Here is a 22,553-nt window from a genome sequence, read left to right as displayed (position 1 = left end):
GGATGGGTGAGACCACTGCGCTGACAGGAAGGGGGGTGGTCGTTGAGCACTTCCCTTCCACAGACAGTTCTCGAAGACGCGATCCGCCCCCCAGCTCACCGGTGGAGCCGCCGCATGCCGGCTGCCGTATCTTCCAGATGCAATGGGGAGTGCGGCAGGAGAGTGTCCCCCAAGCGACCGCCCAACGTTTGCTCCTCCGGCCCCTTTGCGTACGTGCAGTGAGTCCCCCCGGCATCGTCCATTCGCGCGGCACCGGCAGCCCGCACATGCGCAGTCCCACGCGGCCCCGCCCAACGCGCCGCGGCCCCATGCGCTGGGGCCTCGGATCTCAACCGAACCTGCTGTGAGCGCCAGGGAGGCGGAGGAGGAGGAGCACCGCCTTCTTATTGGACGGCGGGTCGGCGGCGCGGTGCGGGATTGGTCATTGCGGGGCGGGAGGCGGGGCAGGGTGAAGCGGCAGTTCTCGGAGCGTGCGCCTCGCCTTCGCTGTCTCCAGAAGGTTCCGCGCCGGGCGCCGCGCTTGAGCCGCCGCAATGATGGGCCCGCGCCCTGTCCTCGTGCTTAGTGAGTGTTGCCGCCGGCCGGCTCGGCACCCGGGGGGGCTCCCGGAGGCGGGGGGGGGGGGGAGCGGAGGACAGAGGAGGGGGTCCCCCTTTGCTTGTCATCTTCCTCGCCGCCATGTTGGTTCCCCCTCGCGGCCGGGCGCTGCCTCCCAGACCCCCGGTCCGGCCGGGACCACCCCCCCGCCTCTCCTCCGCTCCGCTGGATCCCGGCTCCCGCCCCCGGCACGCCCTGAGCTCCCCCCTTCACTGTGTCTCCTCAGTCCCCGCAGGCATTGCCCCGTCCTGATGGGCCGTGCCTCCCCCCCGCCCCCCCGCCTGTGGCCCCACTTTGCTCCCTGCGAGAGAGATCTCAGGGTAGTGGAGCCCCCGCTCCTCCTTAAACCTCTCCTGGCAGATCTCGTCTTCTCTCAGCTGTGTTTCTCCTCGTGTGTTTCTCAGCACGTTGCTTTGTGCCGCCCCGTTTGAACCCCTTGCACTTTGTGATTCTCTCACCAGCCTCCAATATGAGACTTTCCCGGAGGGGGGTTCTGCGTGGGTTTCTCATTCTCAGCTCTCCATCTGCTCTGTTAACCATTAACCTAAGAGGCAGGCTGTTGTAGCCCAGGGCCCCTTTGCTATAGGCCTGCTTACCTTATTCTTTGTGCTGCTTTTACTGTTGCTTTCTTTTGTTCTGTCTTATAAATCGATATGCACAAACATCCGCTCCTGAAGTAAATGATGCTCATCCAGTCTAAGCTTTTTATAAAACAAAAGCAGCACCAAGCCTAGGTATTCTTTAGGGCAGGCCCTTTTGACAGCTAGTCCCCAAACACGGTTGTGAGCCTGTGATACAGCAATGGCTACTCACCCTAATGTGCCAAAGGCCCAGCAACACTGATGTACAAAACTTAATTTTAAACCAGCGTTCCACTTACTGTGCCAGAGCATCTGTAACTTTTTTTTGACTGAAAACTACTGTGCAGCAGTTTGTAGTCTTTGTGGGACCTTGTGGATTCTAGTGAGTCACTGCTGTTTGATTTTCTTTGGGGAATAGGTTATATTTCAGGGTTGCAAAGTTTTGTCTCAGTTGAATTATGATGCTAATAATGAATTCTGTTATAATGAGGAATGTTGTTTTTCACTGAAACTCTTACATGCTTTCTTAATAGTGGCTGTGATATTTATATTGTAAACTCTTAATTTAGAACTGGTCATATATCAAGTGTGTGTGACTGAGAGGGTGTCTGATGTATTGTCAGTATCACTTTTTCAGTCTTGGACTTCCTAGTAAGATCATATTAAAGTTATATTTGTACTTTAATATTTTATTTTTTTCTATGCGCTTTAGGTCAGAATATGAAACGTGAGTCTGGAAGAAAAGTCCAGACTGGAAACATCACTGCTGCTAAGGTACCGTATTCTCATGTCAGGCTATTTTGATTTTTTTTTTATAGTATGTGTGCATATATATATATATATATATGTATTTATATATTTAAGAAGGAAAACTGGATCTGAAACATATTTTCTCTAGTCTGTACAAATCCAGAGTAGAAGCAGCATAGAAAATTAATTTTCGGTGTTAAAATAATGGGTGCAATGTAACTGAACATGGCGGGGTTTAACACACCAAAACCTCTTTCTCTGCAAAATCTGAAAGTGTATAAATTTTGATAGCCGATTTAAATAATAATTGAGTGTCGTGCCGGTGCTGTTATAATCCCTGTTTTCTCATTCCCACACAATTCTTAACTTCTGCATCTAAGCAACTGCAGAGTCATTGGGTCACTTAAATTTTGCAGTGGCTGCTTATTTCATATAGACTATGTTTTTTTAGACTTTCTGATGCCCTCCTGTATTGCCTCATTTCTTTTGTTCCTCCTAGACTATTGCTGACATTATCCGAACATGTTTAGGACCAAGAGCTATGATGAAGGTAAGAACTTTTGTTGAAATACCTGTGCTGCATACTGACTAGAAACGCTACACATATTATAGTTCAGTGCAAATATTGCTTCTCTTTGGTTGCAGATGCTTTTGGACCCCATGGGTGGGATTGTGATGACCAATGATGGCAATGCTATTCTTAGAGAAGTAAGTTTCTCCTAAAGGATTGTCTTGCTTAACATGTGAGTCGGAATCTGCCAGGATACAGTTACATAGCTGCCAATGGAACTATTATGTCATCTTCTGACTTGAGAGCCAGCAAGTACTAAACAGCAGTACCAAAAAGGGTGCTTACTGGGGGGGGAGGGAATTAAATATTTCCAGCAAACCTCTTCAGAAGAGTAGGTTTGATCCCTGGGTGGTAAGTTTTCATGGAGGTTTTACAAGACTGCTGTAAATTGTATGGTAATTGTAGCTATAATCACTTGCATCAAAACCTTATGAGTAGATGCTTGCTTTTACAATGCCAGATAATTAGACCAAGAAATTATTGTCATCTTCCTGGTGCAAGTGCTGTTAAAATAACATCACAAAAATCGTAATGCCTGAAAAACCGTGGGAGACATTGTGAAAGGTGAGGGCCTACTTTCAGTCTCAAAAAGGAAGAAAAATCTTTGCTGTAGTTGGGCAGAATGCCTTTGATTGTTTAAAAGGTATGGTATTTGTTCCACTGAGTGATGAAAGAAGTTTCAGCTTCAGTATTCTGGAACAAAAACATACCCATTGCTCCTGTACAGATTCAAGTCCAGCATCCAGCTGCAAAATCAATGATAGAGATTAGCCGTACTCAAGATGAAGAAGTTGGAGATGGGACCACATCTGTAATTATCCTTGGTAAGGAGAGTGAATAAGACATAATTTTTATAAAGGGTTAAGGCTGAAGTTCGCCCTTTTTGCTCATCAGAGCCCAGTAAGTACGCCTTAATGAGACAGATACTTGTTATTTACCAACCCTAAAAGTCAACCCTTCCCCCCCCCCCCCATGAAAGAGAATGCTAGGTTCATTAGATCACCTTAGGTGATCAGCTCCATGCTTTGGAAAGTTGTGTTCTTTCCCTCAGATAAGCACAGTTAAGTATAAAGTAAGGTATAGATGCCATTAGAGTTCTCTATGTGGACAACAGATACTTTTTGTCTGGTGTGCTGTTCTCCTGTCTTGACTGTTGGTTGTTCTACTAACTTATCTGGGGAATTTTGATGGTTTGGTTTTGTTGTTTTTTTTTTTTAGCCGGAGAGATGCTCTCTGTTGCTGAACACTTCCTTGAACAGCAGATGCACCCAACTGTGATCATTGGGGCTTATCGTAAGGCTCTGGATGACATGATCAGTATTCTAAAGAAAATTGGGTAAGTATGAGCTGGTGGGAGTTGGAGAGAAGGGATATGGGGTTTCTGTACTGCTTAAAGATGATTCTTCAGGGAATCATGTTAGTAAAATGTAACTTAAATGTAACTGGAGAGGGACTTAATGGGATTATGAATAGATTGTAGCTTGGAGTATTACTCTGTTTACTGTTTGGTTTTTCCTTTGTGTCAGCACTCCAGTGGACGTGAACAACAAAGAGATGATGCTTAAAATAATAAAGAGTGCTATAAATACCAAGGCAATAAACCGCTGGTCTGACTTGGCCTGTAGCATTGCTCTTGATGCTGTTAAGACTGTGGAGTTTGAAGAAAATGGCAGAAAGGAAATCGATATTAAAAAATATGCAAAAGTAGAAAAGGTGAGTATGTCCTGAACCATTTCTTATCTGCGTGCCCCTTTCTCATTCTGAACCAGTTGTTCCTAGGATGCAGTGGGAAGAATTTTGTGCTACTGATCTGCAGTCCACCAACATAACCCTTGAAGATATTTTTGTCAGTGCTGTTAGCCTTGCTGGTTTACAGTGAAAACTGGGGTAGTTATTTCCACTCTTTTAGAATGTTTATCAAAAAGGTCATTTAAGTTGTTTTGGTTTCCATCTTCCAAACACATGTTGCCAGGCAATAGGATGTGAGCAGTTTCTCAAGTTCTTCCATGGCTTTTTGCTTAATCTAAGTCAGAGTGCTCTTAAAATTAACACAGATTGTGACCTGGATGCATCATGGTTACTTGGGAGAGTTTTCCTTTTTCGGTACATGGGATGGATAGTTTCAGGAGCACAGATATACAGGTTTTTGTAGAGCAGACTGACTTGTCTCATTTTCCCCCTTTCTTGTGTCTGTCAGATTCCAGGTGGTTTTAGTGAAGACTCCTGTGTTTTGCGTGGAATCATGGTGAATAAGGATGTAACTCATCCCAGAATGCGTCGCCTTATTAAGAATCCACGCATTGTCCTTCTGGATTGTTCGCTAGAGTACAAAAAAGGAGAGAGCCAGGTAAAGCAAGTCCTGTTAGAGATGTCAGCAACTTTTGGTTTAAGACTAGTAAAGTGAACAAATACAGATAGTTAAAAGTGTGAGTGGCAAAAGGCTTTCTTTGTGTTCTGCCTTTCAGAGACCTTTTGCATATATAGGCTAATTCTGCTGTGGGGTCAGTACACTGGGGAAAAAGGTAGAAAAATATAACTGAGGCTACAGTGCTTTTACTCACTGAAGCAGCTACAGCGATTTGTGTATCTTAAGTGATGATCAAGAGTCAAAGAAATATTTCCGTGCTTTAATTAACACTAATGTTAAACTGACACAGTGTCACAGTTTATTTGATCGGTATTTTTCATTGTGTAGTTCTCCTCAACTCTTACCCAGGCAATATTGGAGGAGTTAAGATCACTCAAGCCAGGGGATCTGTGTCTAACTCGGTGAAGGGTTGGGAGAAATACAGTAAGATACTTACACCTCTTTCTGTGCAGACTGATATTGAAATAACACGGGAGGAAGACTTTGCCCGTATCCTGCAGATGGAGGAAGAATACATTCAGCAGATTTGTGAGGATCTGATGAGAGTCAAGCCAGATCTGGTCATCACAGAAAAAGGAATTTCTGGTAATAACACATGTGATCCTTCTTTGTGTCGAATTCATCTTAATAAGGTTCATGCTATGTTAAGTGCACCATTCGGTACTTTAAAAAAGAAAACCAAAACAAAACACAACCCCACCCCCCAACCTGATTTTGAACATGACCCTGGTTTTGGTTTGGTTTTTAGCTTTCTAGCAAATAGTTCTACATTGCAGGCATTGAATTTGGTTCTTGAGGTTGCCTTGTGAACATGGACACTTAGGATAATATTTTGCTTTTCCAGCGGAAACGATATCAAAACATAAGTGAGGATGAGTCTAGCAAACTGTGGAAAGCTGCATTGTAGTTTTGCCTTGCAGCTTGGTTTAAGAAGCTACATTTAGGTTTTTCTTTCCATAACCCTTTTTACTTTAAAGACACAAAGTTTGTCATGATCCTGCCGATTCATCAATAAAATTGCACAAACCTGATTTCAGACTTGGCCCAACACTACCTGATGAGAGCCAACATCACCGCGATCCGCAGAGTAAGAAAGACGGACAACAACAGGATTGCCAGGTAAACGCTGTCTCTTCACTGGAGCCCATTCTTGCTCTCTATGGCATGGAGTTTTCATTCTTACCTCACCCTTTCTCCCCAGTTCTTACTTGTGAGTATTTAACTTGACTGTTGTTTGTGCGCTAGGGCCTGCGGAGCTCGCATTGTGAGTCGCACAGATGAGCTGCGCGAGGAGGATGTGGGAACTGGAGCCAGGCTCTTTGAAGTTAAAAAAATAGGAGATGAGTACTTTGCCTTCATCACTGATTGCAGAGACCCCAAGGCTTGCACTATTGTTCTGCGTGGAGCCAGCAAGGAAATCCTAGCAGTAAGTTATTACATGTTCTGCATCCCCTCCCATCCTGGCCACTTTCTTGGTGTCAGTAAGTCATTTCTTCCTTTTGAGCAGCTGTTGTGTGCAAATGAAGCAAGCACAAGTTTCCTCTGGGTTCTGGAGCGACATAGAATTCCCATCTTGTGGGCTGTACTGTTCAGTGAAGGCAAAACTTGTATACTGCAGAGGAACCAGCCCAGCAGACTGTGGGCTGTGCTTTCAGCTGGTGGTGTGCTACAGTTCCCTGCAACCAATAAATCTGTGCTTTCATGCCTGTTGCAGGAGGTAGAACGCAACCTTCAGGATGCCATGCAGGTGTGTCGCAATGTCCTCATCGACCCACAGCTGGTGCCAGGAGGGGGAGCTACCGAAATGGCCGTTTCCCATGCGCTGACAGAGAAGTCCAAAGGCATGACGGGTGTGGAGCAGTGGCCCTACCGTGCAGTAGCCCAGGCTCTGGAAGTCATTCCCCGAACACTGATCCAGAACTGTGGCGCTAGTACCATCCGTGTGCTGACCTCACTCAGGGTAAGGCGCGTGGCACGGGATCGTCTGAAGAGATTCAGCCCTTTCCTGCTGTGTCCTACCGCTGAGATCATTTGTCCTTCCATAGCAGTGCCCTTGCGGGGGCAGCTTGTCAGGCTGTTGAGGGCGTAGCTTTTTAGGAGATGCGGTAGGCTTTAAAGGAAAGCTGGGTTGAAGTAACTGATCCATTCAAGGTGATTGAAAGACTGTTGTTGGGTTTTTTGCATTAGCTGGGCTGCACACATTTTTACCGAAGTTTTATGCCAAATTTGAAAGCATGAACATGGAATTAAATAGCATGTTTGAGGTACCAGAGTTTAAAAACAAAACAACAAAACTCTGAGGGTGAACAAAATCAAAATCTTCCTTTGAGATTAGGTTGGATGACATGAGAGAGAATATCTCCAAGTCTTAACTTCTGATATAATTACGTGTTTCAGGTGGTGCTCAGTAACATGCTCGTGTATAAACTCTTGTATAAATCGAAAAAATTCTAATGACCTTTTACTATTTTCCTGAGCCCATGGTCAGTCTGAATTTCCAGAAAGTGAGTTTTGTGTCTTACTCCATCGGTGGTGACCTGTCTTTCTCCTTACAGGCAAAACACACTCAGGAAGGCAGCCAGACATGGGGAGTGAATGGTGAGACCGGAGCCTTAGTTGATATGAAGGACCTGGGGATCTGGGAGCCTTTAGCAGTCAAATTGCAGACCTATAAAACAGCAGTAGAGGTAAGGAGAGAGGGGGGGAAAATTTAAGAGCCTCTGTAGCATATCTCTTGGGAGAGGGGAATGTTACTACTTGTGCACTTGAATGTTTGGGTAAGCGGCACAAACTGAGTGTGGTGTGTGCCGGTGTTTCAGCTTGCTAACGCAGAAGGTGTGATGGTAAGGGATGCAGCACCCATGGGAGCCTATACTTGGGCTTTCAGAGGGGTTGATTTTTGATCCTGTGGCTAAAACTTGTTGTGTTCCATCCCACCTTTTTCTGCATACTCTGCAGACTAGTTAGCCTCACAAGGATGGGCTGCTCCAAGTGACAGCCAGAGCTGTGACTGTGAGAAGTTCAGTGCCAGCGATGTGCTGGAATCCAATTAGCGGCCCTGGGAGCTTCAGCCCTTTGGATTGTCTGAGCGGCCTTGCATAAGCTGCCCTCCCCTTGTTAAAAGATAACATTTTAAGCATTTGCTCGCTGGTGTTAGATCAAAGGCAGTTTCTTGAAGGGATGCTCTGTCCCTTTCTCATCAGACAGCTAGAAATAATTGGTGTCCCCTTTTCCATGGGGCATCCCTGCCAGGTGCCAGAGCCATGGACTGATCCCACCTGCCTTTGATGGGCGTGTCCTTTCTGCTGTGCTGTGTTGCCACGTGCTGTGCTGAGAGAATAATTTAATTAACGGTGTGAAAGCCAGCTAGATTGGCTTTTATTCTTTGTGATCAGCTCCTGACTAAACCTGGGTACGGGGTTTCTCCCCAGACTGCAGTTCTCCTCCTCCGCATTGATGACATTGTTTCGGGGCACAAAAAGAAGGGTGATGATCAAAGCAAGCAGCCTGCTGCACCAGAGGCAGCCCAGGAATAAGAGGGGCCAAGGCACTGCTGGGAAGAACCAGGCACCTCCGACTCCAACTATGGAAGAGCTGGATGAAGTGACCCCGGACTGAGACGGAGCTGGGGAAAAGTTTGTCTAAAGTCTGTGGGAGGGAGGGGGAGGAAAAAAGCCCACGAAGGTGGGGGAAAGGGCTGACGTGTCATGTAAATGCCCCTGCTCTGGGTGGAGATACTGATGTTTAATTTAAGTCTCTGGATTAATTAAACTTTGAGACCGTTTGCCTCAAAAAAGAAAACGCATCATTTCAGTCTGTTTGTGCATTTAAGGCGGGTCAGGAAGGAGGGGGGAGGGTGCTGCCAGGGGGCTCTGGGCGGGTTAAGAGTGCGGGGCTGGGGCCGCCCGTTGGGGCAGGGGGGGGAGCGGCACACCCCTCCCGGCTCCGCGGCCGATGACGTCATCCCTTCCCCACCCCCAGAACCTCTCCGAAGGGCGGTGGCTCCTTTAAGACTCCCGCGCGGCGCTTCTAAGGGGGCGGGGGGAGGTCTCTGAGCGGTCACGTGAGGGGGGGCGGGCGGAATCGAGACATGGCCCCGAGCGCGCCGGTGCTGCTGCTGCTGCTGCTGCTGGCGGGCGGCCGGGGGGGCACCGGTCAGGGAGGGGCCGGTGGCGGCCGCCGGCAGGTGAGCGGGGCGGCGGGACCGGGAGGTGACGGGGAGGGTGGGGGGCGGCCGGGTATCGGAGCTCCGCCATGGTCTCCAGCCGCCGGTCTGGGGCTCGTCCCGCTGCCTGCGCTTGCGACCCGTGTGGGGCACCGGGCCAGACCCCCGCCTAACCCCCCCCTTCCCCTGCAGAGCGCCCCGAAGCCTAGGAGGCCTGATCCTGCTCGGAGTAGGGGCCTGGGCTGCAGCCCCCACCCCCCGCCCCGAAATCCGACCCGACCCCGGGTGATGCCGATACTGTGGCCCAAGCCTGCGGGGTTTGGGGAGAAGAAGGGGCTTCGTCGGGTCTCCGTGCCCCGCACCGAGCAAATCCCACCCCGGGGTTCGGCCGGAACTGGAGGGAACCTGTCCCCTCCCTCCATCCTGGGGACCCTGTACCACCAACCCCTGTCCTGCTGCCACACGCCTCCGTCCCTCGTCTCCCCGCTGTGTCCTGATCCAGTGGGAGAACTGTGGCTGTGGGCAGGGAAGTTGCCAGAAAGCTGTTCCGAAACAGGATGTGAAATGCTGGCCGAGCTTGTTTAGCAACACTTGGGCCATGGCAGGGCTTCCTTGCCTGCAAAGATCACAGGGAAGCCGAGGCAGCTCATGTGCCCTCATCTGGGGGCTGCCTGCTGCCAGGAAGCTGTGCATTTGGAGTTGTTCTGCGCTGGGCAGGACCGAGTCCCCCTGAGACCTCTCCTTCCTCTGCAGGTGTCGATGCAGTACAACCCTGGCTGGAACAACTCCTCTGTCAACCTGCTTCACGTGCGGGCAGTGGGACCTAGTGACACCCTGCACTACATCTGGAGCAGTATTGGGGCCCCCACAGTGCTGCTGGTGGCTACGGAGAGCAGGAGCAGCACCCTGAGTATCAACTGGACCCAGCTGCTCTCGCCTGCTCCTGCGGGTGCCATCTGGATCGACCCTCCCAGCAGTGTTGTCTACTCTACTGCCGTTGTCTTCACCAAGGTACCACTGAGGAAGGTGGCCCTGCTCCGGGGGAGCTGCCCCATGGTGCAGGGGGTTGCTTGGGGCCGAGAAGGTCAGTCGGCAGCTTTCCCAGCTGCGGCACAATGGCCCCTTGTGTGTCCTACCCTGGTTGTCTCTAGCTTGAGGTGTGATGGTGCCTTGAGATGTTTGGCCAAGGCAGCTCCTTTTTGGTCTCCTTCCTCTCCCCGTGGCAGTGGCAGCCCAGCACATGGCAGCCCGTAGACCATAGCGCAAAGCGGTGGTGTCCAGAGCACCTGCTAGTGGCTCCCAGCCCCTCTCCCCTTCCTTTTCCCTAGGTGTTTGAATACAGTGAGGCCAAAACACTGGAAGAACTCTTCTACCCCACATACGACCTGTCTGACTTTTCCTGGGACAGCATCAATCACACCCTGAACCACACGGCCCTGACGGCTGAGTTCACAGGCATCCCAGCCACTGACCCCAGTGGCAGCTTCTCCAACGGCAGCCTGGCATTTCAGGTAAGTCCACAGGGGCAGAGAGGGGGTATATACTGCACTGGGATGCTACAGGGGGAACACAGTGAGTATTATGTCCAAAGCACCTTCTCCCGGGTGTCCCAACCAGTGATCGTGCTGTTCCTCTGATCTATGTCCCCTGCAGGTGACAGCCTACGAGGCCAGTGGCCGTGACGGGCCCCTGCCCAGCCTCCTGCACACAGCAAACAGCTCTAAGGTGGAGTTTGTCCTGGCTGGGGTGGCTCTGCGGGGCAACAGCTCCCGATTTGTGCTGGAGGTAGCCACGGTGGAGGAGATAGGGGTGGTGCAGAAGTTGCGCTTGGCACGCTCCATCGACGACGAGTACACTCCCACCATCTTCGAGGTGAGTGTGGGGTGAGCACTGGGCTTGGGGATGTCCCCTGCTGCAGGAATGAGGGTGAGGGGGATCTGGGGCAAGCAGCCTGGGCAACCTATGGCTCACCCTGGCATGAAGACCCTCTCCTGCCCTCACTTCACTGCCTGTTGCTCTCCCTCCACCAGATGCTCTCCCTGGTAGCCGAGTCCCAAAATGACAGCTCCACGCTCAGCTTCCTGCAGTGGAAGGCGACAGCCTACGGCTCCCAGACCCCCAGGCGTGAGGACAGCATCCAGTGCTGGTCTCACGGCCTGCAAGCAGCCAACTGGACCCTGCCTGTGTCCAGCATTGTCCACGCCTACTTTGGGGAGGGTGTAGGCAGCACCTACACCATCAGTGCCATCAATATCTCTTTTGGGGGAGAGGATGGAAAGGTTTACCAGGAGAAGCACTACCTTAGCTGGTGAGTGGGGTCTGTTGTGCATGAAATCATACTCCCCCAGCCACTAATAACTTGCAGTTTGGGGAACTGCTGGCTTAGAGGGTTTCTCTGTTTGATAACTATCTCCTTTCAAAAGTCTATGTTTTCCTATGATCCTGTAGCAAGGAGTTTTGCAGTTTATTGATGCACTCCCTTACCCCTCCCCCATTCTGGGAAACCCTGTCCTGCCCCATTTGGGATCCTGACAAGAAATCTCGATCTGACCCTATTGGGGTGGAAAGCCCCAGATATTCCACCCGTGGGGACACAGCTGATCCCCATCTCCATGGCTGATTTGTTGCATTCCCTCCTGCAGGTCTGCTCTGCTGGGCTTCGGGCAGCCCCCCAAGGACACCTTCTCCCCCCTCGTCATCTCCATCATGGCTGTGGCACTGGGCACCCCCATGGTGATGCTCCTGGTGGGCAGCTCCGTGGTCCTCTTTGCCCAGAGGAAACGCTACTCTGAGTACGAGCCCATCAACTGAGTGGATGGTCCCTGGAGAGACCCCCTAGGATCCTTCTTGTCGCTAGAAAATGTCGGTGGCTGCTGCAGGGGCTCTAATGCCTGCAATCTCCTCTCTGTCCTCCCCTCTGCCCCTGCAGTCCAGGCTTAGAGGGGACCAGGGCAACATTTGCAGCAGTTGCCCACGTCACGTATCCCTCTGTCCTACTCCCTCCTACTGCCCAGATCCTGCATCTGATTACACTTTTTCCTCTGTTTTTTCCTGATCCATCCAGCTAAGGGAAGTGACTGGGGGAAGGTGGTCAGGGTTGCCTTGAGCTGCAGAAAGATCCTCTTTCTCCCAAGGGATAAAACCACTGTTGTCATGTCTGCAGCCAAGCAACAGCTGGGACTGGCTGTGCCCTGTCCTGTGCTGCTTCCAGAGCGCTCCAGGGTTGCTTGGGTGGCTCCAGCCCAGGAGCAGGGCTGGAGAACAGGACTGGGGACCGGTACTGCTCCTGCCAGTGCGCAGGGTGCCTTGCTGCTTCTCACTGTGCTGGGGACATCCCAGAACAGCCCCCCCCTCAACCCACCTGGGGCTCACAGACTCCTCAGTCCCCAACAGGCACTTTCTGCTGTGCTGGCCTTGGTGAGGGCTGCTGGTCCAAGAGGGAAACCTGGTGCCGCTCTGCAGCAGCTGCTTGAGCTTCGGTGCATCCTGTCAGCCCATAAAGGGCTGATCTAGCCTTGCTCTTGGTTAACTGCAGCCATTGGCTCTGCAGGGCTGGCTTGGAGGTGCTATCCAGGTGCTTGAAGCCGTGACGCAAACGTGGTCTGTGGCTGCTCGGTGTTTTCAGAGATAGCGGATCACTTGGGGATGTGCTAGGTTTTCATGTTCTCCATTGTTGACTTGTCTTTGACCAAATAAAGTGGATTTCTAAGAGCAGTTTCATGTGGAAACACTGTGCTATGGGTGAGCACGAGGAGAGCAGCTCTTGGCCCTCGCAGGAATTAAAGGGTGCTGGAGCTCAGCAGGAGCCAAGGTGCAAAAACACCTCTGAGAGGAGGGAGGCTCCCTGCCCCTGGATTGACTCATGCCCCACACCAGCATCTGATGCTTTCGGGTGGTTTTGCCTATGAGCTGTGGGGTCAGTGTGCGTCCAGGCCGTGGGCTGTATCCCGGTCAAGAAGTGCATTTGAAAGAGTTGGACTGTTCCCATTCTCTGACTGCTGGGCTGCAGTGGGTGAACTGCTCCCATGATTACAGCATTCAGGGATGGGAGGCAGGACAAGCCAAACACTTGGCAGATCTGGGGATGGAGGGGCTTTCCCTTTATTTGGTGGATTTTTAACAGGTTTGGGTTGTGCCTGAGAATCACAGAACTGAGACAATCAGACTTGCATGGGGCTGGACTCCCAGGGGTCCCTTTGTGTCTGCAAAGGACTCCAGGGTGGGGTGCAGTGCCCTGAGGGGTGCAGGCTGACTGCCCGTCCTGGGAGGGGGATTGGCCATCCCCAGCTCTAGGCGGCAGCAAGCCTGGTGCCATCTCACCCATCCCCGGCTTCTCCCCACATTCCTCCTTGGGGCAGGGCTCCCTCCCTCCTACCGGGCCAACTGGTTTGTGAACCAGGTGCTGAACCTTCACCAGGAGGAAGAGGAGGAAGGACAAGCTGGGTGGGACACCACACTGCCATGCAGGGATCCAGAAGAAGGGTGTAGGGCTGGGGTGCTGTTGCAGCACTGGGAGATGGGCAGTTTGGGGAAACATCATTTTTTCCCTTCTTGGAAACATCATTTTGGGGCTGGATGATGGCATCCTGTGGGCAAAGCTATGGATGATGGCATCCCATGGGCAAAGCTACGAATCCTGGCAGCAGTGATTCCTAGGAGAATTTAACCTACCCTTCCCAAACCAGCCACAGAGCCACTTGGTGAAGGGCTTTATTGGGCAAAGCCAGCTCCAGCAGATTAGGCAAATCCCATCCCAACCCATCCTCATGGAAGAAGACTCACTGGGCCTTGCTCTGGGCCCTGTTCACCATCCTGCAGGAAACTCCCAGTGCAGAGGGTTTTACAGCTCAGCTCTATCAACCCCAGGCACTCAGCAAAACCTTGCCAGGTAAGGGCAGGGAGCAGGGGCCCAGCCAGATCTGCCTGCACCCTTCCACCTTCAGGGCTCACAAGGCAGGGCAGTGAGGAGGGCTCAACCCCTCTGCACCGCAGGGTCCAGGCACCTCATCTCCCCAGGGCCTCCCTCACCCCCAGTACCGGAGTTTGGCTCCACTGTCCTTGGAGCGGTCCTCAGGCTTTGGTGCTGCCACAGCAAGGAGTTTTTCAGGCTCCAGGACAAACATGCTGTAAAGGTTCCAGAGTAGCATGGCTAGGAGGGGCAGGAAGGTCATGCAGAAGCCAAAGGCACGGAAGGAGCGCCCGATGGCATATGACAGCCAGTAAATCAACCTGGAGAGGGCAGAGATGTGAGGGCTCAGCGAGGGCGATGCCTTTGGGCCGGCACCCAGGGGTTCTGATCCCAGCAAGGGTTTGCCAGGCACAGCCGCTGAAGGAAGTGGGATGAGGGATGGAACAACCCTTCCCCTGCGCCGGCTTTCCTGGCTGTTGTTGGCTGGGTGAGGCACTGCCGGAGCAGGAGTTTGCACCAAGACGTGGTGTTTGCCAGCACTTACAGACCCCGTTTGCACCCTGGGCACTGCCACAGCCCAGGTAGGGTAAAGGAGCCACTTACCGGGAGATGGCAAAAAGCCCCGTGAGCAGGGGGATGAGCTTGAGGACCTCCTGTGGGAGGTAGGTGGCCAGCACAGCCATGTTGAAGAAGTAGAGGATGAAGAGATGGACAGACTGGGAGACGTAGGTGCGGTGGAGCTCCACCTCCTGCTGTAGCTCCCCGAAGGGCTCCAGTGCGGAGGAGCAGAGGCGGGAGATGCCACTGACGATCATCCCTGGGGGGCAGAGAGAGGGGCTAAGCAGGCACCCGGTGAAACTGCATTGGGGCCCAAGGGCTGGGGAAGGACCAGAGGGAGATGCAACGGGGTGGGAAAAGGGTAGGAAAACTCATTCTGCTGCTCCTGGTGGGAGCAATGGAGCTGCAAAGAGCTCAGCACTGGCTCTACGCACCGCTCCCCACAGCCCCCGCTCCCCCAGGGCCAATGCAGCCCAGTGGAGGGGCAAAGGGCTTTGTACGCCAACCCCATGGCTCACCCAGAACAATGGGGAACGTGGCAAAGGCAGCGCAGTGGAGTGTGTAGACCAGGCGGGCGCTGACGGTGGGCAGCAGCGGGGCATCAAAAGGCAGGAAGACGTAGGCCCCATAAACGAGGCAGGGGCAGAAGAGCAGGGCCACCACCACTGAGGCCGCAGCCCTGAGGTTGCCGGCACCGCAGTCCCTGGCGCATGGGCACTGTGGCCCCTCGGTCAGCGGCTTGGCCACTCGCCTGTCAAAGCCCAGTGGGTCCCTGTAGCGTGAGGGGCCGATGGGAAGGAAGACCTGCTTCTGGCAGAGGCTGTCGGGTCTGTCGCTGTGGAGGATGTAGCCCCTCTTGCCCTCCTCCTGGGGCCGTGGGTCAGGTTGCTGCTTCTGCTTGCCAGGTGTCCGCTCAATGCACTGTGGGTCGATGGGCACAAAGACGTGGGCCGCCACCACGGGCAGCCCGGGGCCTTCCTCGTCTTTGGCCTCAGCTGGGGGGCAGGTGAGAGCAGCCTCCTCGGGGTCTTCGCGGCCCCCTTCGGGACTTGAGTGCCTCTTCGTCTCCACAGGCTCCGGCTGGCCCTGGGTGCTGTGCTGGCACCGGTCCCATGGCAGGGTGGCATCAGGGTGCCCCAGGTGTTCATCCGGGGCTGGTGGCACCTTGTCCAGGGGGGCGGCCAGGGCCACCTTCCCCAGCTCCAGCAAAGCCACCTCCTCAGGGGGCAGGATGGGGTCAGCAGCAGCCATGAGAGTGACCGGCTCAGCACCACTGGGGATGCAGCTGGGCACTGGTAAGAAACACTCCTGCGTTTTGGGGTGTCGAGAGGGGACTAGTTTCCCATCCCTTCTGCTTTCACCCTGTGCCAGCAGAAAGTAGACAGACAAAAAAGACAGCAGAAATGAGGGGTTTGGGGTCATGCACACAGCTCCAGTTACAACGTGGTGTGCGAATTGGCAGCCACCACCCTGCAGTCCCCATCACCTGCCTGCTCTTCCACTATTAGGAGAAAGCAGAGCCCAGCACCTCCATGCTCTCACACCCTACAAGTGCTCCCAGCCCACAGCAGCAGGATCAGGGTATGTGGTACAATGCATGTGGGCACCATTGCCCAGAGCTGGGCGCCTGGTGATCCCTGCATGTGCAGGTCTGGCTGCAAAACAGGGGCAGCCTGGGAATTTGTATTGGGTTTGCGTGGCAAGGTTTTGGTAGTGGGGGGGCTACAGGGGTGGCTTCTGTGAGAAGCTGCTAGAAGCTTCCCCTATGTCCGACAGAGCCAATGCCAGCTGGCTCCAAGATGGACCTGCTGCTGGTCAAGGCTGACTCCATCAGCAATGGTGATAGCACCTCTGGGAGAATGTATTTAAGAAGGGAAAAAAAGTTGCTGTGCAACAGAAATGGCAGCTGGGGAGTGGAGTGAGGACATGTGAGAGAAACAACCCTGCAGCCCCCCAGGTCAGTGAAGAAGGAGGGGGAGGAGGTGCTCCAGGCACCAGAGCAGAGATTCCCCTGCAGCCTGTGGGGAAGACCACGGTGAGGCAGGCTGTCCCCCTGCAGCCCCTGGAGGTCCACAGAGGAGCAGATATCCACCTGCAGCCCGTGGAGGACCCCACGCCAGAGCAGGGGGATGCCCAAAGGAGGCTGTGACCCTGTGGGAAGCCTGCGCTGGAGCAGGCTCCTGGCAGGACCTGTGGCCCTGTGGAGAGAGGAGCCCATGCTGGAGCAGGTTTGCTGGCAGGACTTGTGACCCTAGGGGAACCCACACTGGAGCAGTGTGCTCCTGAAGGACTGCAGCCTGTGGAAGCGACCCATGCTGGAGCAGTTCGTGAAGAACTGCAGCCCGTGGGAAGGACTCACAGTGGAAAAGTTTGTGGAGGACTGTCTGCTGTGGGAGGGACCCTACGCTGGAGCAGGGGAAGAGTGTGAGGAGTCCTGTCCCTGAGGAGGAAGGAGCGGCAGAGACAATGTGTGATTAACTGACCATAACCCCCATTCCCTGTCACCCTGTGCTGCTGGGGGGGTAGGCAGACAAAACTAGGAATGAAGTTGAGCGCAGGAAGAAGGGAGGGGTGGGAGGAAGTTGTTTTAAGATTTGGTTTTACTTCTCATTCCCCTACTCTGATCAGATTGGTAATAAATTAAACTAATTTCCCCAAGTTGAGTCTGTTTTGCCTGTGATGGTAATCAGTGAGTGATCTCCCCCTGTCCTTATCTCGACCCACGAGCCTTTTGTTATATTTTCTCTCCCCGGTTCACCTTGGTGGGGGGAGTGATAAGAGCAGCTTTGGTGGGCACCTGGTGTCCAGCCAGGGTCAACCCACCACAGAATTGCTTCCCCACCTGGCCAAACGTCCTGGGGTTTCTGGCTGGGCACGAGCCTTGCGACTCAGGGAAGCTGGACACTGGCCGATGCAACTTGCCCGTGCCAGCATCAGCCAAGCCCTGATACTGGGTGAGGGCCGGCTAGGCCGCATCTAGGAACCACAGCTCAAGCCAGGATGAGCCAGATTTGCTGCCTCTTGTGGCTGAGACTGATCTGGGGCGGGCACAGGAGGCTGCTGGCTACCACTTGCCATGGGGGAGCATGAGATCCAGGCAGAGATCTCACATTTTTCTGTCTTAGCAGGGGATCCCTGTCTCTTAACCCGTCCCGAGCATTGCTGGCTGTGGGCATGGGAGCCTCCTGCAATGAAAATCTTTCTCTCTCCCTTCTGGGCACATTCATCCCTGCACCCCCAGAAAGAGCCCTGGCCTGGCCACAGGCATGGGGAAACTGAGGCACAGAGTGGCACAGGCCTTCATCTGAGGTCCACACAAGGGAGTACGGCTAAAGCAGTTTCCTGCGTCTTGCACACCTCCATCTCCCCACTCCCAGCCCCATTCACTCATCACCCCACGGGACACGGGAGGAAGCTGGCACCGGGCTCCCCTTGCTGTGAGACTTACTTGGAGAGAAGTGGGGGGCCATAGGGCTGAGGGCTGCGCAGCAGCGGTGGCTGTCCTGGGAGTCTGCGAAATGCTGCTTCCACGGTCTCTCCGCCGTCTGGACTTCAAACCTGTTTAACCAGCTAAGGTGGGGCCGAGCTGAAAGGGGCAGGCACAGCAGCCTCGCCCGACACAGGCTGAGCCCGCCGGCGGCCCCTCAGCCCTGTGCCAGCTCCCGAGCCCATCCCATGCCTGGGGAACATGTCCTCCATGGCATGGGACAGCCACCACGTAGGGGCAAGCACAGGGAAGCGCATCCCCCCTTCCAGGGGGTCTCCACGCTGGGAGGGCTGGCAGCAGGGCCAGGGCGAGGGCCTGGTGGAGAAAGAGAAGCCTCAGTGCTTGTCTGCCATGGCAGAGAAGGGACTGGCCTGGCTCTCCGTCTGGGCTGTTCCTGCAAGAGCCATGGCCATGCCAAGGAGGTGGAACACCAAAAGGATGGGGGGGGGGGGGGCTGGGGAGCCCCCAGCCAGCAGCACCTGGCTTTTGTGCTACATGGTGGCATGAAAGGATTCCCAGGACTGGGGAGGGATTCCTCCCACCATTCCATCAGCTCAGGGCCTCCACAACGATGTGGGGTGGCCCCTGTTTGAGCCCCCAGGGCTCCTGGCAGCCCTGAGGCACCAAGGCAGAGGGACGCCTGCCCCACAGCTCCTGCCAGGCCCATGACGTGGGGCAGCCATAGGGAGGGCCCACCGGCCCCACAGCGGGAACTGGCTACCAGCGCCGCTGCCCTTATCCGGCGCGCAGGGCGACCCATAAAGCTGGTTGACTGAAGCCGGGGCGGCCGCCCCATGTGCCAGTACTAAGTGCTGGCGCGACGGCGGCGTGTGTGCGGGGAACTGTGGGAACTCTCGCGAGATGACGCCGCGCCGCCGCCATGTTGCCAGCAATCAGTGCTGGCGTGGCGGGAGGGTAAACTCTCGCGAGTTGAGGCTGGTCCCGCCGCCGCCATGTTTGCCCGCCGTCTCTGGTCTCGCGGCAAGTCTCGCGAGAGCGGCGCGGGGCAGGGGGCAGCCGCGCAGCCATGGCGGCCGAGCGGGGCCGGGGGCGGCGGCGGCGGCGGCGGCGCGGCCGGTGCTGAGGGGGGGGGGGGGGGGGGGGGGCGGTGGGTCGCGCCCGGCCGGCCCGGGCCTTGCCCTCGCCGGGCGCCATGAGCCAGGGCGGAGGGGCCACCGGCGAGAGCGGCGAGCCGGAGGCCAAGGTGCTGCACACCAAGCGGCTGTACCGGTGAGGAGAGGGGCATCGGCGGGGGGAGGCTGAGGGAGCGGGGGGGGGGGGGGGAGGTGAAGGGTGTCAGGGGAGATGAGGGGACCGGGGAAAGGAGATGAGGGGGTCCAGGGGAAACTATGGGGACCAGAGGGAGGAAAGGAGATGGGGCGGGTTCTGGAGGAGGTTGGGGAGGGCAGCGCGAAGGGGGCTGGGGGGCGATCCAGGGGAGACTGGGGGGGCCCGGGGGAAGGGGATGGGGAGGGGACTCGGGGGAGCTTAGGGAGAGCAGGAGGGAAGAAAGGAGATAGGGAGGACCCAGAGGAGACTGGGGATGGCAAGGGTGGCGGGGATTGGAGCGGCGGGGGGGAACATACATGGATCCAGAGGAGATTGGGGAGGACCAAGGCAAAGTGGATTGGGGGGATTTAGGGAAGATTGAAGGGAAGGAGATGGGAGAAGTAGTCAGGGAAGATTTAGGGGGGCTGGGGAGGGAGATGGTGGAATCGAGGGAAGACTGGGGATTAACAGGGGGGAGGGGTTGGGGGGGAACCTGGAGAGCGGAGGAATCCAGAGGAGATTGGGGGGAGTTGGGGCGACGGGGATTGGAGGGATATTCAGGAAAGATGGGGGAAGGAGATGGTGGGATTTAGGGAAGATTGGTGGAAACAGGGGAAGGGGATGGTGGAATTTAGGGAGGATTGAGGTGAAGAAAATTGGAGGGAATCCAGAAGAAGTGGGCAGTGCTACAGGAAAGGAGAAGGGGGAAATTTAGGGAAGACTAGGGGGAGGGGGTTGTGTGGGATCCAGAGAAGATGAGCAATACACAGGGTGGGGGGTGGCACTGGTGAAAAAGGGGTATGGGGGATCCAGGGGAGATGAGTCAAAACAAAGGGTGGTGAGGGAAGGAGCTGTGGGGGATCCAGGCAAGATGGGGGAAGAAGGCAGGTGGGAGAGTAAGAAGGGGATCACAGGAAAGGGGGCATGGGGCACCCAGGGAGATGGGTCAGGACATGGGGGATAGAGGAAGGAGTTATGCAGGATTCGGGGAGGTGGGCTAGGAGATGATGGGGGCTGAGGGGGAAGGAGATGTTGAGATGCAGTAGGATAAAGGCAGGATGTGGGGGGCATCCAGGGAGAGGGGGACTGAAGACGGGGTCCCTGGCATTGGCAGTAGACAGAGATTACATGGGAAGTGCTGGAGAAGAAGGTGTGATGAGTAGGAGCTTGAGCCAGGGCATCTTCCTGCTGTATGGAGGGCAAGACTGCCCTAGCTTCAGATCTTCCCAGTAAAACACTCCCTGGGACTCCACTCTCACTTACATCTCTGCACTGTGCATTGGAAATAGTGTCAGAAGACGAGATTCAGGAAATAATGATGGCCTTTGTCAGGTCAACCCCAGAGGGATGAGGTGCCACACTGTCAGCGCTGAGGTACCTAGCCTCTGCTCAGCTGATGACTTGTTTTGTGAGTGTGGCCCAGAAATTGTCCCCTTCTGTCTTAGTTTCTCCATCAGTAAAGCAGATTCATAGTGGAGTTTCAGCAGCGACAGTGTGGTTTTGAAGATGAGCAAAATGATGAAGGCAAGAGATGGATTTTATGTTGGGGTCCATTTTCTTTTGTCTTGCTGACTTGCTTGGTGACATTGGGCATGTCCTTTCATCTCATGGAACCTCACTGCCTTCCTCTAGAACAGGGCAAGGCTTGCCTCCCTCTGAGAAACCTGGCAAGATCCTTGCCCAAAAGTCCAAAGCAGTAATAGCAGGTTTGAGTGGTAGTTAATAGAATTTGTTTGTTTCCATGATGCACTTTGTACAAGCATGTTCCCTGCACTTTGAAGTGATATTAGGTGCGTTTCTTTTTCTTATTACAAGGTCAATGGTAGAACACAATGGCTTGGATTACCCGAGGTGTGGGCTGCGTTGTCATGCTGGAAGTGCCTCCAGGGCTGTGGAGCTCTGTGTCTGCTGTCACATTGAGATACCCCATTTGATCTTAGGGATTGTTTCCTACATCTGCTAGTAGTTGAGCTAGTGCATCATAACACCTTGACCACTGCCACCTGAGGTGTGGTGGACAGGATTGGAGAGGTTGTATGTGCTCCTGCTTGCAAAATAGAATGCATTTTGTTCAAACCACCTTCATCATAGTTTAAGATGTGTTTTAATTTGTGGTCACAGTGGACCAGGAATGTGTGTGCCGCTTAGCTCACCTGACAAGCGGTACCTCACTATGCCGCTGGAGCTCACAAGTAAATGTCCCTTGACCAGATGTGGAATTGGTCATCAAGGCAAGGAAGCGATTGTTTTCTGTTTAAATTTTTGTGGCAGAATATGGTGTGTCATTGTTTTATAGCAGAAAAAGAAAACCACACTCTGTAGAGATGGCTCTTCTTTTAGCTGGAAGTCAGTATTGTGGTTTTAGAGCAGGATTTATAATATTTGCAGTGGCCACAAATTTTCTAGCTACGTAGCTGATAACTCTTAGCAAGCTTTCTACCTTAACAGTCTCTTGACAACTCTCCATTTCAGCCTGAAGTTCAGTTAGATGAAGCAGTAACTTCCTGTCCTCTAAGAAGTACATTGTACTTTGTGTGGTGGCTGATTGTCTCTGGAAACTTTTGGCCATCAGATTAAACAGTGCTTTTGAATCATGGATGTTTGAATATCAGAGTCCCAGCTATAAACTGTGCTCACATGGGATCAGCTTTGTGTCTGCTTGTGAGAGCAGTGGGAGTTGAGCTCAGGTCTCTACGGTCCTTGGCAAGTATGTTGGCCATTGGAGCATCCTTGTGGAGATGAGGTTGCCCATTGCTGTTTGTAGGATGGTCTTTGATCTTTTCCATTTAAGTCTTCCCAGACTGATAATCCCCAAGTTTCACCTCAGAAAGTGGCAACTGGATTATCCTGGGTGCTGTGTTACAATGCATGTTTTAGCGTAGGGTGACCAGATTTATTTTACAGATTTCTTTTCTGGATTCTGGGTTACCATTAGTTCATTGGCTTTGCGTTACTATTCTTGTCTGCCAGCCTTGTTCTGGGCAGTATTATTTGTGTACTGACACATACTAGAATACAAATGAATGGCTGCAGTTCTTTTCCCTGAGAAATTTCTTACTCCTCAGAGACTGTGGCTCTTAGTTATGTATTAAATGAAGAGATAGACAGAGGACAAATAATTCTCCCTGCTGTCTTGCCCCATCCCAGAATGTTAATGGCACAGAAGGAAGGTGATAGATCGGTGTCTGCGTGGCTGAAGAGGACTTTGCGTTGGCCTGTTTCCACTCTGCTTGGCATGATGTGCTGTACTTGGTTCTTTTAATAGACTGGCATCTGATTTGCCTCCTCTGTGGTTCTG

At 53.6% G+C, this 22,553-nt stretch overlaps 4 protein-coding genes across 8 annotated transcripts in view; 3 read left to right on the top strand and 1 right to left on the bottom strand.

The window, feature by feature from the left end:
- The first annotated feature begins 407 nt into the window (after window positions 1-407).
- On the top strand, window positions 408-8,668 carry CCT3 (chaperonin containing TCP1 subunit 3). The gene is made up of 14 exons (XM_052796347.1): window positions 408-564; window positions 1,891-1,952; window positions 2,428-2,478; window positions 2,574-2,636; window positions 3,227-3,323; window positions 3,718-3,835; window positions 4,026-4,212; window positions 4,697-4,846; window positions 5,320-5,452; window positions 5,905-5,986; window positions 6,113-6,293; window positions 6,582-6,827; window positions 7,423-7,554; window positions 8,299-8,668. The coding sequence occupies exons 1-14, from the start codon at window positions 534-536 to the stop codon at window positions 8,401-8,403; spliced, it is 1,638 nt and encodes a 545-aa protein (XP_052652307.1). The 5' UTR covers window positions 408-533; the 3' UTR covers window positions 8,404-8,668.
- Window positions 8,669-8,949: 281 nt separating this feature from the next.
- GLMP (glycosylated lysosomal membrane protein) lies at window positions 8,950-12,746 on the top strand. Its single transcript, XM_052797381.1, has 6 exons — window positions 8,950-9,053; window positions 9,786-10,043; window positions 10,361-10,543; window positions 10,686-10,904; window positions 11,063-11,340; window positions 11,675-12,746. The coding sequence occupies exons 1-6, from the start codon at window positions 8,958-8,960 to the stop codon at window positions 11,841-11,843; spliced, it is 1,203 nt and encodes a 400-aa protein (XP_052653341.1). The 5' UTR covers window positions 8,950-8,957; the 3' UTR covers window positions 11,844-12,746.
- A 978-nt stretch (window positions 12,747-13,724) lies between these two features.
- Window positions 13,725-18,110, bottom strand: TMEM79 (transmembrane protein 79). The gene is made up of 4 exons (XM_052797382.1): window positions 17,948-18,110; window positions 15,018-15,861; window positions 14,545-14,758; window positions 13,725-14,261 (listed from the first exon to the last, which is right to left on the bottom strand). Exons 2-4 carry the CDS (start codon window positions 15,748-15,750, stop codon window positions 14,057-14,059), a joined length of 1,152 nt encoding a protein of 383 aa, XP_052653342.1. The 5' UTR covers window positions 15,751-15,861; window positions 17,948-18,110; the 3' UTR covers window positions 13,725-14,056.
- Window positions 18,111-19,083: 973 nt separating this feature from the next.
- The window catches only part of SMG5 (SMG5 nonsense mediated mRNA decay factor), a 33,856-nt gene continuing 30,386 nt past the window's right edge, over window positions 19,084-22,553 (top strand). For all 5 annotated transcript variants that reach the window (XM_052796154.1, XM_052796158.1, XM_052796155.1 and 2 more), the window contains exon 1: window positions 19,084-19,216. In XM_052796154.1, the coding sequence (XP_052652114.1) occupies window positions 19,140-19,216 (77 nt within the window). In that variant the 5' untranslated portion in view covers window positions 19,084-19,139. The remainder of the gene's footprint in view (window positions 19,217-22,553) is intronic.

This window comes from Harpia harpyja, chromosome 9 (genome assembly GCF_026419915.1).
Source record: "Harpia harpyja isolate bHarHar1 chromosome 9, bHarHar1 primary haplotype, whole genome shotgun sequence".
NCBI classification, from domain to species: Eukaryota; Metazoa; Chordata; class Aves; order Accipitriformes; family Accipitridae; genus Harpia; species Harpia harpyja.
This window is presented reverse-complemented; position numbering and strand designations above follow the sequence as displayed.

What these genes read in the sequence shown, in the direction of transcription:
- TMEM79 (XM_052797382.1), bottom strand. Translation starts at nt 15,750, where the DNA reads ATGGCTGCTGCTGACCCCATCCTGCCCCCTGAGGAGGTGGCTTTGCTG. An exon ending in CACGTTCCCCATTGTTCTGG is followed by an intron (nt 14,759 to 15,017) that starts GTGAGCCATGGG and finishes TCTGCCCCCCAG; the next exon opens with GGATGATCGTCAGTGGCATC. An exon ending in GGGCTTTTTGCCATCTCCCG is followed by an intron (nt 14,262 to 14,544) that starts GTAAGTGGCTCC and finishes TGCCCTCTCCAG; the next exon opens with GTTGATTTACTGGCTGTCAT.
- GLMP (XM_052797381.1), top strand. Translation starts at nt 8,958, where the DNA reads ATGGCCCCGAGCGCGCCGGTGCTGCTGCTGCTGCTGCTGCTGGCGGGC. An exon ending in ACGGCAGCCTGGCATTTCAG is followed by an intron (nt 10,544 to 10,685) that starts GTAAGTCCACAG and finishes TGTCCCCTGCAG; the next exon opens with GTGACAGCCTACGAGGCCAG. An exon ending in GAGAAGCACTACCTTAGCTG is followed by an intron (nt 11,341 to 11,674) that starts GTGAGTGGGGTC and finishes TCCCTCCTGCAG; the next exon opens with GTCTGCTCTGCTGGGCTTCG.
- CCT3 (XM_052796347.1), top strand. Translation starts at nt 534, where the DNA reads ATGATGGGCCCGCGCCCTGTCCTCGTGCTTA. An exon ending in AATATGCAAAAGTAGAAAAG is followed by an intron (nt 4,213 to 4,696) that starts GTGAGTATGTCC and finishes TGTGTCTGTCAG; the next exon opens with ATTCCAGGTGGTTTTAGTGA. An exon ending in GTGTGCTGACCTCACTCAGG is followed by an intron (nt 6,828 to 7,422) that starts GTAAGGCGCGTG and finishes TTCTCCTTACAG; the next exon opens with GCAAAACACACTCAGGAAGG.